At 43.3% G+C, this 15,036-nt stretch overlaps 1 protein-coding gene across 2 annotated transcripts; it reads right to left on the reverse strand.

Annotated features, from left to right (window-relative positions):
* Positions 1 to 396: 396 nt before the first annotated feature.
* kdm2ab (lysine (K)-specific demethylase 2Ab) lies at positions 397 to 14,671 on the reverse strand. 2 transcript variants are annotated; one of them, XM_027277670.1, is made up of 23 exons: positions 14,427 to 14,671; positions 13,964 to 14,004; positions 11,588 to 11,726; positions 11,261 to 11,339; positions 11,056 to 11,102; positions 10,296 to 10,474; positions 10,019 to 10,125; positions 9,796 to 9,889; positions 7,709 to 7,862; positions 7,504 to 7,619; positions 6,625 to 6,751; positions 6,244 to 6,521; positions 6,034 to 6,111; positions 5,662 to 5,922; positions 5,426 to 5,554; positions 5,200 to 5,286; positions 4,842 to 5,069; positions 4,477 to 4,506; positions 3,096 to 4,153; positions 2,531 to 2,694; positions 2,255 to 2,401; positions 1,930 to 2,145; positions 397 to 1,834 (listed from the first exon to the last, which is right to left on the reverse strand). In XM_027277670.1, the coding sequence occupies exons 2-23, from the start codon at positions 13,997 to 13,999 to the stop codon at positions 1,653 to 1,655; spliced, it is 3,936 nt and encodes a 1,311-aa protein (XP_027133471.1). In that variant the 5' UTR covers positions 14,000 to 14,004; positions 14,427 to 14,671; the 3' UTR covers positions 397 to 1,652. The 2 variants fall into 2 exon arrangements, with proteins under 2 accessions (XP_027133471.1, XP_027133475.1); XM_027277674.1 differs by lacking the exon at positions 14,427 to 14,671 and adding an exon at positions 14,101 to 14,387.
* Between the last annotated feature and the right edge of the window lie 365 nt (positions 14,672 to 15,036).

Consider the following 15,036-nt stretch of genomic DNA (forward strand, 5'->3'; position numbering starts at 1 on the left):
TTTATTTATCATTTATTATTTATTTATGCGTGTGTATGCGTCGCTTTATTTCCAGGTTACCGAGAGAGAAGCTGGGTGGAGCCAGGGAGGAGCTGACATGTGATATCCTACAGCGCAAATGTAAAAAAAAGTGTTGACATCTAGCAGTAAAATATGACATATTGTTTATCAGTTTTTTATTTTTCTTGAAAAATAACACAAATAACATAAAGTGAAAAAAGGGCTTCTGAAAATAATTACAATGCTACAGGATTCCCGTCTTGATACTCAAAAAAAGAAAGAGGAAAAACACATTTACACAAAAGTATATATTTATATACTTATATTCATTTTTGAAGGGATATGGCCAGGAGAGCAGTCTGGGAGCATACAGAACAACTACACTTTAATAAAAGAAAAGAAATGAGCACACCCACCCGATCAAAAACAAAACAAAACAAATCATACAGCTCTACATTGAATTGGACACGGCCATGAGATTCAGTGAAAAGTAGATGCTCACATTTTCCATGAAAACAAAAGAGTGTATCAAAGAGGAGTGGGGTAAGGGGGGTAGTTTCATCTAGAATATTAACACTTTTTGATCTAAATGTCGTCTCTGTACAAAAACAAAGCAAAGAGGAGTTTGGAAATAATAGCACCTGAAGTCTAACGGTTGTTTGAAGATGCACCATTTATCTGACAACTAATCCTTACACCTAATGCAACGCGCCCTCTGTCGGGGTGAGGTCTTGTTGATGTGTCGATTGCCTTCTCACACTGTCATTTTACCCTTTTTATAAACAAATCCACCACTCTACGTCCGCGTATGCTTATCAAGTATACCGCCGGACTACTGTTGCACCCAAGTGCTTCATATTAAGCCGAGCGTACGACTGATGAACAGAGGCCGCTCCAGTCACCCACTTTATAAGTAAAGATGTGAAACACCCGTCACCTTTAGTCATCTTTTATAAAAACAAACAAAATCTCAAAGCATAGATGTTGTGCATAAAGCGTTAAGCCATCAAACAACGTCACGTTTGCTCTCTTGAATCGATCCGGAGCACCCAAACGTAGCTGAAATCAAATGAGATAAAAAATTAATCAGATGATAAATAAGACTTTACGGAGATCAGCCGAACGAACAGAACGATGCGGTTATATCCCAGGGATGAAACTCAAAAGTCTTTGCTTATCTCTCTTTCGAGGCAGGTTGGGAGTCAAGCCTGGCATCTGTCCAAAGAGGAGCTGAACAAGATGTGGAGTTTAATACAGCTAATTAATTGCCCAAGTCCTCTCACTTGAGGCGATAAAAAAAAAAGACATTTTGCTTTTTCCACACATTACTTCCCAAAAGAACAACAGAGGGGAAAAAAAGCTCCTGAGTCTCTTTTTTTTGTTTTTTTTTAAAAGGTACGCTGGAAAATAAAATGTATATAACGCTGCAAAGAAACATTGTTCCAGCTGTGACAACCCCGTCCACCAACACCAGTTAAGTGAGTAAGTGCTCCCAGTTGAGACCCCACCCCTCTTTATCTGACGTGATGCAGGTGCATGTGAACTTCCCTGCTCGTCTGTGTCCTTTGTGTCACACAGATCCACACGTCAGGATCAGCTTTCTTGCCTTTCGCACCCTCCGATCGCCTCTGCAGCCAGAGGAGGCGGGGTGCTTAGGATATCCTCTGGATCAGTTTTTCATCTGATAGGCAGTAGAGCGTGTTAACCGACAGCTCGGAGATGAAGGCTTCGCAGGCCTTGCGGGAGACGCCGTTGCAGCCGCGCAGGTCGAGCAGTGAGATGCAGGAGAGGCGGCGGAGATACTTTAAACACGTGTCTGTCAGTTTACTGCAGCCTGGGAACAAAAGAAGACACCAGTGAAATAAAACTAATTCAACACGTGCATGTGCGTTTCTTCTGCCACATTAGCTCCTCTCATGAATCTCTCACCTCCCAGGTTGAGTTCTGTGAGCGTGTTTCGGGTAGACGAGCCCACTGCGGTCAGCAGGTTGATGGAGTGGTCAGTGAGGCTATTGCAGTGGGAGAGGTCCAGTTTTGTTAAGTGGGGCATGTGGCGGATCACCAGGCGCAGGGTGGAGTCGCTGATGTCCAGACCTGCTAGTCGCAAACACTGCATGGTTCGCAACTGACTGCGATTGTCACAGCCTGGAACAGAGTTTTTGAAACAAGATGTTCAATAATGGATAAATCAACATCGGATTAGGATATGTTTATGTAGCAATCAATCTGTAGCCTTGAAGGCTACTTTCCTCACCTGGAGGAGTGACTATTTCCCTGATCTGAGAGTCTTTGACCCCGTCTGCATACCGCAGGTCCAGAGAACGGAGGAGAGGGCACGTAGACGAGCAGAGAGCTGAAATAGACGACCAGGAGCAACCTGCCAGCATCAGATCCTTCAGCCCTGAGAAAGCAAAAAAAGATTTGTGAGTTCTAAAACTTCAAAATGTCCAGTTAAGTAAATATGAAAATGTGAAATAATTAGATTAAGATGAATGAATCTGTAGGATGTTTCTAGTGTGTGTTTACATACCAGGCAGGTGGCCAACGAGCCAATTCAGCTGCTTTTTAGAGATGTTGGTCCAAGAGAGATCGAGCGTGACCGGCTGTCTCTTTATGATGCCTGTCAGGGCCTGAGGAGTAATGGTGCGTTTGATGCTCAGGTCTATCCGTGACCAAAGCCGCTTGTCTAAGCACCTACGAACAAACACACCCAAATCCGTACATCTAGTTATCTATTTACAGAGCAGTATGAACTCACTGACTTAATTCATATCTGGTATCAAATCCTAATCCCCTTCTTGAACCTCATTATCTTAATCGTCTTGTTGACAGAGAAGGAAGAAACAAGACAAGTTTTCATGTTCACAATCAAAAGAAAATTAGATGAGCAGCAGAATATATGAAATGTTAATTAAATGGGTCAGACACATTCAATTAACAGCTGTAACGTACTGTATGTCACCAGACACTTGCACTGATACATTCCTCTGATTCACAACTTTTAAACTGATCCGATTAAAAACATGGCATGATAAATATCAAAGTTTAATTGGAGGATTCCTAAAATGAGGTGAAGTGATTTGTTCTTGTCTTACCATTTGTACCAGTTTTTGCAGACAGCCATGCAGACGCAGAGATCTGCTCGACTTAAGTAGCGGAAGACGGACACCCACACCTCCCTCTCACAGCCCGGCCCGCTCCCACCGTTCTCCCTGTCTGCCTCGCTCCCTCCTTCCTGCAGGGCGGAGAGAGGGATACGGAGATGTGGAAGCTCGGAAGATGAAGAACAGGAGGCGCCATTGCTCAGTTTGCCCGGCCTGCTTGGCTTCGTTCTTTTAGAGGCCTCTGGCCTCTCTGGGTGAGAGGTACGAGTGTCTGTGTGTCCGCTGCGAGTGTGTGGTGGTGTGTGCCTGTTGGAGTGCTGATCAGGACCAGGGCCACGATTTCTAATGGGTGGTCTGACGAGGGATCTGGTTTGGTTGTGTATTGTGGAAGTGGCAGTTTGAGGAGCGACAGCCTCTAATTTTGGGACAATTGCTGATGGGTCCCGCTTGGCCCTGGTTGGTTTTTGGAGTGTCACTTTAAGATATGAGCCCTCTTTGCCCCCCGTTTGACTGTCCTGCTCCATCTCCTCCTCGTCATCTTCCTCCGCTCCATTTTGGTTGGCCACCTCACTCCCTTCCTCTTCCCTTTCTTTGGCTGCCCGTCCTCCTCGCCTCGACTGTGGCTGGTTCTCTTTATCCAGTCCCCTCCCACTGTTCTGCCCCCTCTCCTCTTCCTCATCGTCGTTGCTGCTGCTGCTGTTGGTGCTGCTGCTGCTGCTGTCCTCGCTCTCCTCCTCCTCCTCCTCCTCCTCCTCCATCTCTTCATGGCTTCTACCGCTTCTGATTCCTCTTCCTGCTCCTCCTCCCCGCAGCCTCACCCCTCTTCCCCTCCCTCTGCGTGGCTCTCCTTTGAGCTCAAGTACCAGACCGAGGGAAGACTGCTGCTGTTGGAAGGACCCGGTCCCTGAGGGAGAGGTGCGGTAAGGTGAGCCACTGGCCCAGGTGGAGCCCCGACCTCTGCCCTGAGATAGTCTGCTGGTTGGAGAGCGTAGCCGGGACAGCACCCTGGAGCTCAGCATCCTGGGAGAACGATCTAGAGACGACTGTTTCTGTTGGGGGGAGTTCAAAAATATGGCAAATGAGAACAAGATAAATCCAAAAAGCTCTGAGCAGAATTGTTTTTAACAATAGCTTCAAATATAGCAGCTGAAAAGGTTTTTAAAAAAAAGGTTGCACCAGTGACTGCTGTGATGCAACTACACTGATGTTTAATTACAGTAACTGTAAAGCAGCATCATTGTTGAAACGGTTCTTTGACAAAACAAGCCAAGTTGTTTGGATGAAAACAAACTTCTGGATTAATACTACATATCTATTCTAGCATTATTCAAATGAAATACACAATCACTACAAAAATATGTGGATCACTTACCGCTAACATTTTGCTGCGCTCCAGTTTTATCTGCATGTACAAAAAAAAGGGATTGGAGAATGAGATGAATGTCAAATGTGGAGAAAACACACAGTTAGTATCTTAAATTTAATCATATCTGTGACATCTGCCAAACCATTTGCAGGGTGACTATAATAATATATAGATCAACACTGTAATCAATCGATGAAAAATGTGTCTGTCTGTGTAGATCTATCACTCTTAGGCAAGTCGATTCAAATGTTGAAAGATTTTTAGGACTTCTAAAACTAAAAGGAAAACATTTTAAAACAATTAATTGTCCATGGTGCATAAACAATTATTTATCGTGAATCATGTGAATCCAGTTAACAGTAACACTTTACCCTCTTCTTAAGTCTTTGCTCCAGTGCACTTGCTCTTTTGCGGTTCTGTTGATGCTGTAGTAGCAGTTTCTGAGAAGGTGGTGGTGCAGTGGGTCGGGATGGGGGTCTGCTACGTCTCCCTCGTCTCACCCCTTCACCTACACCGATGCCTTCCCGGTATGCTGGAAGTTTGGACGGTGGCATGGATGTTGAGCCCTCTGACTCTTCACTGTCTTCATCGCTGGAAGACTGGAGAGGGAAGGACGGGAAGGGGTGGTGGGTGGGGTTGAAGACAAAGGGTGTCATTTTTTAATTCACATCAACTATGCGGCAACTGATTATTGGAAAAGTAAAAGTGTGAGAAGTGTGTGTTTTATACCTCTGATGCTGAGTCTTTGCCTTGGTAACATTTGGGGCATTCCCAGCAGCTCGGCAAATCCTTATTGATCTTCCCCTCACCAGGTTCCTGAAACAAATTTAAAGATCTCAAGCAACAAATTCTAAATGTGATCACCAAGTGGAGTGTTTTAGGCAGAAAAACAAACCATGCATTAATTGGGCAATGTATTCAGTTTACAGTCTTCACTATGTCTGAAGCAGATTACCTTAATGCACTGACGATGGGCAATCTGCGAGCAGACGGAGCACTCCATGAGCGAGTGAGTGCTCGGATTTGATTCATCTGATTCTCCTTCTCCACATATGGCACAACGCGCTGTGTTCGGCAAGGCAGGCTGGAGGAATAAATAAATGTTTAAGAGGTCTGGACTTTCTCATAGTTCACATCACGCATGTATGTGCAGATGCAGTGCATTTCTTGGTTTTACAGAAAAAGACTCACCGCTAGACACTGCCTCATAATGCAGCTCTTCTTCATGCGTCCAGGCCCACCAAACTTCCTCATGTCATGGCAGTAGTGGCATGTGCCGCACTCCTTCCTGCAGCAGGCTGCACAGCGCTTGCACCTCACCCGCCTGCGCCTCAGGGCGTTGATGGAGGAGCGTTTGGTGGGCTTGTGACTGTGAGGCTTGTGGAGGGTGGGGCCCAAGCGAGGACGGTAAATGACAGGAGGAGGGGGAGTAGGGGGCTGGTACCATGCTGGCTGTATAAGGGACAGGATCAACAGGTAAGTAAAGATTTGATTGGCATTATAACAAGCTAAGCTAAGTAAATACACAAAAGTATGTTGCCATGTAGAAAAATGTGTTCTCACCCTTTCAGGCCACTTGACGATGGGCTCTCCAGTGTAGGAGAGCTTGGGGTTATCACTGCCATGCTCCTTCAGAACGGCCTGGACAAGAGAAGAGCAGGGAAGTAAGACAAAAAAATGAATTATTTCTGGACTTGGCACACGATGGCAGAGCACCATGTAATGTCTGTCTGAGTGTAGATGAACTACACAAGGATCTATTGTGAGACCCACCCTCATGTCTTCAAGCAGGGCTGTGGCATTCCTGATGCCTGCAGGGACACACTTTTTGTGGGCCGGCAGCTCCTCCAGCTTCCCTAAGAGGTTACACAGTCCCTCCAGCTCAAAGGTAGTCAGCACATGCTGAGGTGCGGTAACCTGAGCTGCCTCCTCTTTGACTTCTTCTTCTTCTTCCTTTAACTTGATCTTCTCGTTTTCAGTGTCACTGTCAACTCCATTAGAGGTGCCATTCCCTGGGTGTTCGCTGGTTTCAACATCAGCCTGGGTCAGCCCTGAAAAAGAAAAGAGGACATGATGGTTGAGGTTCATGATGGACTAAAGTGTAAGCTAATAAGCCAATGCACAGCTTGTTGTCTTGTGTTCATTCATCCTCACCTATTCCTAGGGAGTATTTTTGGAACTCAGGAGTGAGGTGGGAGACATTGGTCAGACAGTAGAGGTACCTCTCCAGGACATACCAGCACATCTCATAATAAAATGGATAGCGGAACTTTGATGGCACCTAGAGGAGGAGGACAGACATTGACTGTAAAAAATAGTGCATCTTCAAATCTCTGCTCTTCGGCAAGTCTGCTGGAGAAACATTTGTCACAATTTTTTTCTGCAGTTTGCACTTCTGCTCAGGAGGAGGTGTGAGAAATGCGGATGCAGCGAGGCCAGCTGATCATCTATAAACAGCAGTGACAGTGTCTAAAAAGTGCTTAATCCAGAAAAAATATTTCCCAGAGGACTTGCATTTGCTGGATATGACTCAATCTTGTGTGGCTGTCTAAATCTGACTCAAGTGTCCAGTTGTGAAAGAAATGGGAGACACCCATGGTGGCACGACTATACAGATTTTATTGTGCAGCTTTAACTGGGGATGCATCGATCCAACACTCCACATCAACTGCTTAAATTTGGTGGATTAAGTATCAACCATGACTTCACTAATCCACATGAAATACAGTTTCTCCGTGAGTCCCATTTTACAATTGATCAGTTGAATTATTTTGGAGCAGCAGCTCAGTTTTTAGTGCTGCAGCAATCCCCGGTCTAATGTTGCTGTCGATAATCTGAGTTAGATGCAGTAAAAGTTACTGAGCTCTAATTATTCACCATAGTTCTTCCTATGGTGGGTAATTTCACAGAAGACGACTCTGAATCATGTCTTGCATAATAACGAAATCTGAAGTAATCGTCAGTGTGTGCCAAGAGGATGGATTAACAGTTAATAAGATAAAAAGGCTGTCTGGGACGTGTGATTCTGCGTACCCGTGTGCGATCCTCAATGCTGTAGATGTTGAGCTGCATGGGGATGTTAAAGCTGTGGAGGAAATTCCCCCCAAACACCAACGTGTCCTCTGGGGTGTACACAGCGTGGATCCACCCTACAACACAGAAGACACAGGATGCATGCTGAGGCCTGCTGTGGTAAAGACAGCGTATGTTGTCATGTGTAATATGTGTCACAACAAACCTGATGGGATTATGAAGGTGTTGCCCTGCTTGAGCTCTATCCTCTGACAGTCATGACACTTGTCCCCCAAGAAGATGTCTCCCTGTTTCCCTGATAAAACCCAGTTCTCATACATCTCCAGGTTCTGCGGTGTGGGTGGAATCAACCAGAACACCTGTAAGACACGTGGATAAAAGGTTATGTCAACAAATACATAGACAAAGGTCCATGTGCATTCACAAAACATTTTTCATGACCGACCACACAAATTAAATCATGGTACGATACCATTTTAATTGTTTGGACAACAACATGTTTCCTGTACGATACCATTTATATTCTTTTGAATTCAGGGGCCTATGACTGATATGAGACATGAGTTATCATGTTAATACAATCAATTACATTTATATCATGACTGTTACTGCCACTCTACCAGCCTGGAGATTTTATACTTCTTTGTGCAATACTTGTAAAACTTCACTTTACTCTTACAATCAGTATTCCAATAGTGTAAGACATCCTGTTTATATAATGTTCATCTATTTATACAGTAAAACTTCAATATAAAACCAATCATACAGTGTTTAGTAATTCAAATACATTTCCCATAATCAATTTCAGTATATTTTGTATTTTATATTCTTTTTTACCTAGATTTTTTTATGGTATTGTTTTTTTTTTTACTTCTTTAGCTTATTTCTGTTTGTTACACACTTTTAATGCTGTGCTGACCGGTTCCTCTTGTCCCACACATTTCATTATCTTGTTGACTCTGTGTTAACCTGCTTGTGTTGAATAAATCTGAAACTTGAAATATGAAATGTCAGCTGTGACACTCAATTCTCTTTTAGAGTTGTGTTTTTGCAGACAACCGCTGATACCTTTGCATCATTTTTGTGGCAGCAATCATCAGCCAATTCTCAGACCAGCTCCGTGACGTGTAGCAGTCCTAATACAGTACATGTCTCTCTCTCTCGGCACGGCAGCCCTGAATCAGCTACTGCACTTTCACAACCTACCTATCACGGTTGTTGGCACTTCGCTTTCTGCCTTTACACCCCTCTCTGAGAATGAGGTAGCCGTCCTACTACATGTGTGTTGAACCATATACCAACTAACCTTCTTCAATCCATTAGCCTAACCATCACGCCAGCTATCACACATATGGTAAATACTTCGTTGACCTCTTCGCGGCTCAGGTAACACTGCTACGTAAGAAACCCTCTCTCAACCCTGCTCAGGTCTCACTTCTTCCCTTCTTATTCAAAGCTCAAACACTCAGCTCTATCCGTCATTCCCTCCTGACAACCCCTCGGTCTCTGCACACGTCTATGAATGCCTCTCAGATATATCCACATGGATGAAGGCACCTGGACCTCTCTAAAATTGCTGGTCCTCCAAGCCAAACCTACTATTCCCCATGATATCAGCATCAAAATCGACTCCCTGCACAGTGAAACTTCTCCAGTGATCCAGAATGCAGCAGCGCGCCTTGTTTTCAGTCAACCCAAAAGGGCATATTACCCCGCTGCTCAGCGAGCTCCACTGGCTACCTGTAGTAGCCCACATTAAATACTAATACTTGCTTACGATGTAGACTCTGTTTCTGCACCCGTCTACTTGGATGCCCTTATACAGGCATATACATTACCTCATGTGCACTGAGCTCCTGCAATGAACCAACTGCCACCTGTTCGCTCAAGGCAATCCAGACATTTCTCATTTGTTGTTGCCAGAGCGGGGGCGTCCCTCTCTACCTTCAAAAAACTCCTGAAGACCCAGCTCTTCAGAGAGTGCCTCCTCTGTTAGCACTACCAACAACTAGACATGTTAAATCTATCCCCTCTAGTACTGTCACAGTATTTAATGCTGCAACACGTCCTGGTCGCACTGTACCATTTTTTGTAAGTTGCTTTGGATAAAAGCATCAGCTAAATCACTTAAATGTAAAAAGTTGGTCAAAGCTGGTGAGCATGTTGTGATCGTTACATCCCTAGGTCACAGCATGACAAGCAATAAAAACTAAAGCAGCTCCACTGTGGCTCACTACAGGCAGCGAAGCGTTTAAATCTATGGCTCTTGTGATCTGTAACAGCCAAACTGACCTTTCCTCCTCGCAGGATGTGGTACCAGACTGAAGTGCCTCCAAAGTCAATGTGGAAATCTGTGAAGCAGCCCTGTACACTCATAAGACAGTACCTGAGAAAAGTGGACACAAACAAGCATTTTGACTTTCAGTTCAATTAAAATCGAGTTTATTACAGATGTAGAAGATGTAATCAGAATTTTATTAGCACGGCAAATGTTAGACATTTCAGGTTTGCTCACTTCTGAACTTTGGGATAATGCATGTCTATGATGGCATTTGTGGAGTCTCTCTGTCTCTCCTTGAGATGGCGAGGCCACATGTTGTCCACCCAGTCAATAAGATCAACCTGAAAAATTAAGAGAAGAAAATGTTATAAGTGATAAATTTGTACTGTCTGCACCAAAGCAAAGACTGTTTATAAGAACTAACAAAGTACTGCGACCGAGCCAAATCTCTACAGCCATCGAAGCAGCAGCTGTCATGAACCCCCGAGATGTGCACTGTGTGAAGTCTCACCGAAGCTGGCCGTTTGACCAGATTCTCCAGCCTGGTGTGGCTGAACTCCAGGCTGATCACATTGTAGAGTTTTTCTCTCTCTGATGGCGGCGTCTCATAGTAACGTCGCCACTGAGCCATTGACATCTCTATTCCCTTCTGGGTGTTCACGTCCATCACGTCTACAATGCGTCGGCTACCTGCAAGAGAATTATACAAGGAGGTTAAAACAAGTGAGGCCACTGCCCTCAAATCCAAATGTATTAAATATTATTGTGTGTAATACCTTTTATTTCTGAATAAAATGCTGAGCAACTATAGCCTGACTGGACACCAGATTATTACAATACTGATAAATAAATCCAGTGCAGAATTTGTTAATTGTTTTAGACATTAACCCCAAACAATCCTGTTATAGTTAAGTTTGCTTAATTGGGATAGAAACACACTCAGATAGACTGAGTGGGATATTTTAAAGTTGAAAAATCAGCCTGTCAGTGCTCTCTGTTGGATGAACTATGTAATAGTGACAGAGTTCTTAAAATACCTAGTTGAACGTGTCCATCCTGTAATTTCTCTTTTTCTTACTGGCCGGTATGTTACCAGATATATCTGCAATACAACAATATTTTTCGATCCATCTGTCTGGCTGATTTATTCGTCTAGCTCTACAAGCACAATAGTGTTGCACAGTATGTCACATAACAAATGCCTGTTGCATTTTGAATGTCACAGTTTGTGTAGACAAAGTCAAAGGCAAAGGGCGTGAGTAGGAACTTACCAACAAACAACTTCACATCACTCACACTGAAATCAGGGTCTGGCATTCTGCGAGAGAGACAAATGGAGGTTTTTTTGTTTTCTCAAGACGCAAGTCAGTCAAACAGGTTCACTGGCAGTATATCTAAGAAATTCTAGTACGTGTTTAAAGAAAGAAAAAAAAAAGACAGTCATCTCTGATTAAACAGGAAAAGAATGCAGCTTACTGTATGCCAAGTCCATCTCCCCTCTCAAAGACAATGGGATCTCTGAGCCCTTCTCTCTGGATGTATTCAAATGTGAAATCTAGAAAGAAAAAGATACACGCACAGCGACAGAGTCATTAAAGAAACCTCAACTTTACATTGAGGAGATAACAACAAAATTTTTAATAACAAATATAAGCTGAGAGAGCCTTTTATCCAATCAACACAATATTAGAAATTTGCAGTATCAGGAAACACAAAAAGTAGGACAAACAGTGAGCCTGAACTTAACGTGGGATTAGATATGTTCAGGCATACGTCTCTTTAAGATATACTTAAACGTCTCACCTTTGCCCTCCATGTATTTGATCAAGTCAGAGTTAAACCTGATGCACTTCAACTTTTCATCCAGGTCGAACGTTCGCTTCCCTTCGATTTCATCATCCGAGATTCCATCGTCCTGGTAGCGCCGCCGCGTACCTGTACGCTGAAGACGAGAAGAAGGTTTTATGTAAACCTCAGCGGCAGACGTAAGAAATAAGATCTGTGGCGAGCATCAGAAAGAGGACAGCAGCGTGTGGGATGTCTTACTGCGCTGAACATATTCCAGTGTCACGACAAAGCTGAGTTATACCAACTCAACTTTATTTATTTATATAGCACCTTTCATACAGAATTGTAGCCCAAAGTGCTTCACAGAGCAGAAATAGACAACAACTAACTCTTAAGGCAACAGAGCATTTGCATGAAAAACTATAGATTAGAAGAAGAGTAAAAAGCATAAAACTGAAACAAATAAGAAGAAAAATTAGGACCTATAGGGTAAAAGGCACAACTTAAGAACAGTTGCAGTAAAAGTAGATACGACCTGTACAGTAAATAAGTACCAGAGATAAAAGTAACAAGGAGTGATCAGGACCTGAAAACTCAGCAGTGAATGGCACCTTAGGTAAAAGCCAGGCTAAAGAGGTCTTAAGTTGTTTTTTAAAGAAGTCTACAGAGGTGCAGTCCCTCAGATCCATAGGCAGGCTGTTCCAGAGATGAGGGCCGCGGTAGCTAAAAGCAGCCTCACCAAACTTCTTTGTGGAGGTTCTGGGGACAACTAGGAGTCCAGATGCCGAGGATCTGAGGGACCTGCTTGGTACACACTTTTGTAGCATGTCACAAAGGTAGGTTGGTGCCAGGCCATTCAGTGATTTAAAAACCAATAAGAGAATCTTAAAATCAATTCTAAAACTAACGGGTAACCAGTGCAGGGCTTTTAAACTGGGGGTTATATGTGCCCTCTGTCTGGTCTTTGTCAGTACTCCGGCTGCAGGGTTCTGTATTAATTGTAAACAGCCTAGTGTTTTTATTTTTATTTTTAGAAAGACCAGACAGAAGGGCATTACAGTAATCGAGTCTTGAAGTGATAAAAGCGTGAATTCGTTTTTTCTGTGTCAGCCTTGTTGATGAACAATGTCTGACTTTGCCAGCCTATCAAACAGACAGCTGTGCTGATGTCACAGTTAAAACATGTTAAAAGTTACACAATAAAACAGGACTTGTAGGAAACAAAAACATGATAGCTCCCTCCAAAAAAAAAGTGCGCTCTGACTCAGAACTTTGAGGACAACAAGCGTCACAACAACAATCTACACTTGATATATAAACTCGGGCAAAAGCGAGCTCGTGTGAATCTGACATAGATGCCAAAAATGCAACGCCGCTTTGTGTATTTTTAAAATCTCCTAATTGCTAAGACATGAGGTGACACCCACGGGAGCTGTCCTTTATATATCTCAGTGGTAAAGATGAACAGAAACTGCCAAGACTTTCACCAAAGACGTGAGGGTAAATTAAAAAAATAAATAAAATAAAAAATCACAAATGAATCAGCCGGCTACCAAATCAGTTCATGTGGGAACCAACGAATACAGCGTCACAATAGCACAGGGTTAATCTTCCACACATGCACCCCCCGTTTAACTCCCCTCCTGCCATTCATCCTATGCCGAACTGCTTGGCCAGACAGATGGATGAAGCACAACACCCCCGCTCTCAGATCTCCCCACCCCCATCACCAACCAAACAGCATCCCTTTACCACAAATGTGGCATTATCTAAACTCTGATGCTTGCACATATTAATAATATGCACATAAAAACAACATTATTAAAGCAGTTTGAGGCTCTGCATTTGCTAATAATATCGTATAAAGTTATATAAATGACTATGGGGGAATTAATGCATTACATTTTATTGGGAGCTCTTATTAAGTGTTGGTGTTGGCATCAAACAGGCCTCTGTATGCTTTCCAAAGCCCAAAAAAAACCTTAATACATGCACATTTATGTGTTAAAATGACTGACACAGCTTGTATACATGACATGTCTATCCCAGCTTACATAGTGGGGAGTGTGGCAGCCTCGAGTTAATTACTTTACAAGCAAGGAGACACGGTTTTATGGAGGTGACGCAGGGTCGCAGGACAAACGGTGTCAGGGTTAAGACAGTGAACTTGACTTTCTCTTGAACCCAGACTGGTTCATTGCCTTTATTATTATTATTATCTAATGGTGGTGGTGGTAGGGGGACAACAAACAAAACAAGCGAATGCTACTGCCATTACACATTCAAACCCTAATGTCCATGCACAGGACAGCTCAAAACAGTTCAAAGATAATAATAAAACATTTAGCAGCTGCTCTGTGAAGATAAAACAAGTGTGGTTAAGTTACTCACCAGGCGTTTGCTGTACCGTGTGTGAGGGTCCTCCATGATCTCTGGAAGAAACACAAAGTTTTTTTTTAAAGAGTAGCGTTAACTATGTGTCCATTAAAACTGTGTTTTTACACCGTGTCGGACATAAACACACACACCTCTCTCTGTCTCAGCCTAGCTTACATAGGTAGCCCTGCTGCTAGCTGCCGTTAGCAAACAGTTTAGCCTAACGAGCTAAGGTTAGCGACACAAAAACATTTAGGTTAAACTGGGCGAAGACAAGCGCCGGATACATTAACCAGCCCTTTGATAGGAGCAGTCCGAGGCCAGGTGTGCGTTATTTAGCTGCTGTTGTCGGCTAACGGACACTAGCTCAGCTGACAATCCTCGGCTAACGTTGACGCTAGCTCCTGCGGGCTAGCTGACGTTAGCTCCGTGTACGGCAGTTGTAATCTTCTTCATCGTTACCTCTTTCGTTACTCACCTTCTTAGTCGTTACTGCTCGAGAGTAAATGTTCCCCCACAAAAAAAAAAAAAAACTAGAGCGTCCAAAGAGGAGGAGGAGGCCTCGCTGTGAAGTTTCTCCCCATGTTATGTGAGCAGGGCCGGTGTGGAAACGGTTGTTTGTTATTGTTGTGCGGTAAAGTTAGTTAGGACGACTCGACGCTTCGAGCCGCCATTTTCAACTGCAACACACACACATAACACACGCAACAACAAAACGAGGAAAAAAAAAAAAAAAAGATCATATGACCCGGCAGGGACGGAGCTACGCCGGGGACAGGGGGTGCTAGAGCCCCTCAAGCATTTTATTCTGTATTTTAATATATTTTAAATTGCATTTTTGACCTTATTATGTTGCGCACTTTACAGCCCACTGTCATAACGTCACCCTCTTAAAATAATCGCCTAAGTCACTTTTTTACATTTTTTTTTTTTGCCTAAATCATCTCCTCATGATGCTGGCCACCTCTGGTAAAATTGCCTATATCCTCAGTTAAACAGCTGTTGTTATAGTTGTTTTGAATAAAATTGTTTGTAAATATTGTATATTTAATAAATGGTTCAGTTTTTTGTGTTTCCTGAAAAATCTG

The sequence above is a fragment of the Larimichthys crocea genome, chromosome I (genome assembly GCF_000972845.2).
Source record: "Larimichthys crocea isolate SSNF chromosome I, L_crocea_2.0, whole genome shotgun sequence".
NCBI classification, from domain to species: domain Eukaryota; kingdom Metazoa; phylum Chordata; class Actinopteri; family Sciaenidae; genus Larimichthys; species Larimichthys crocea.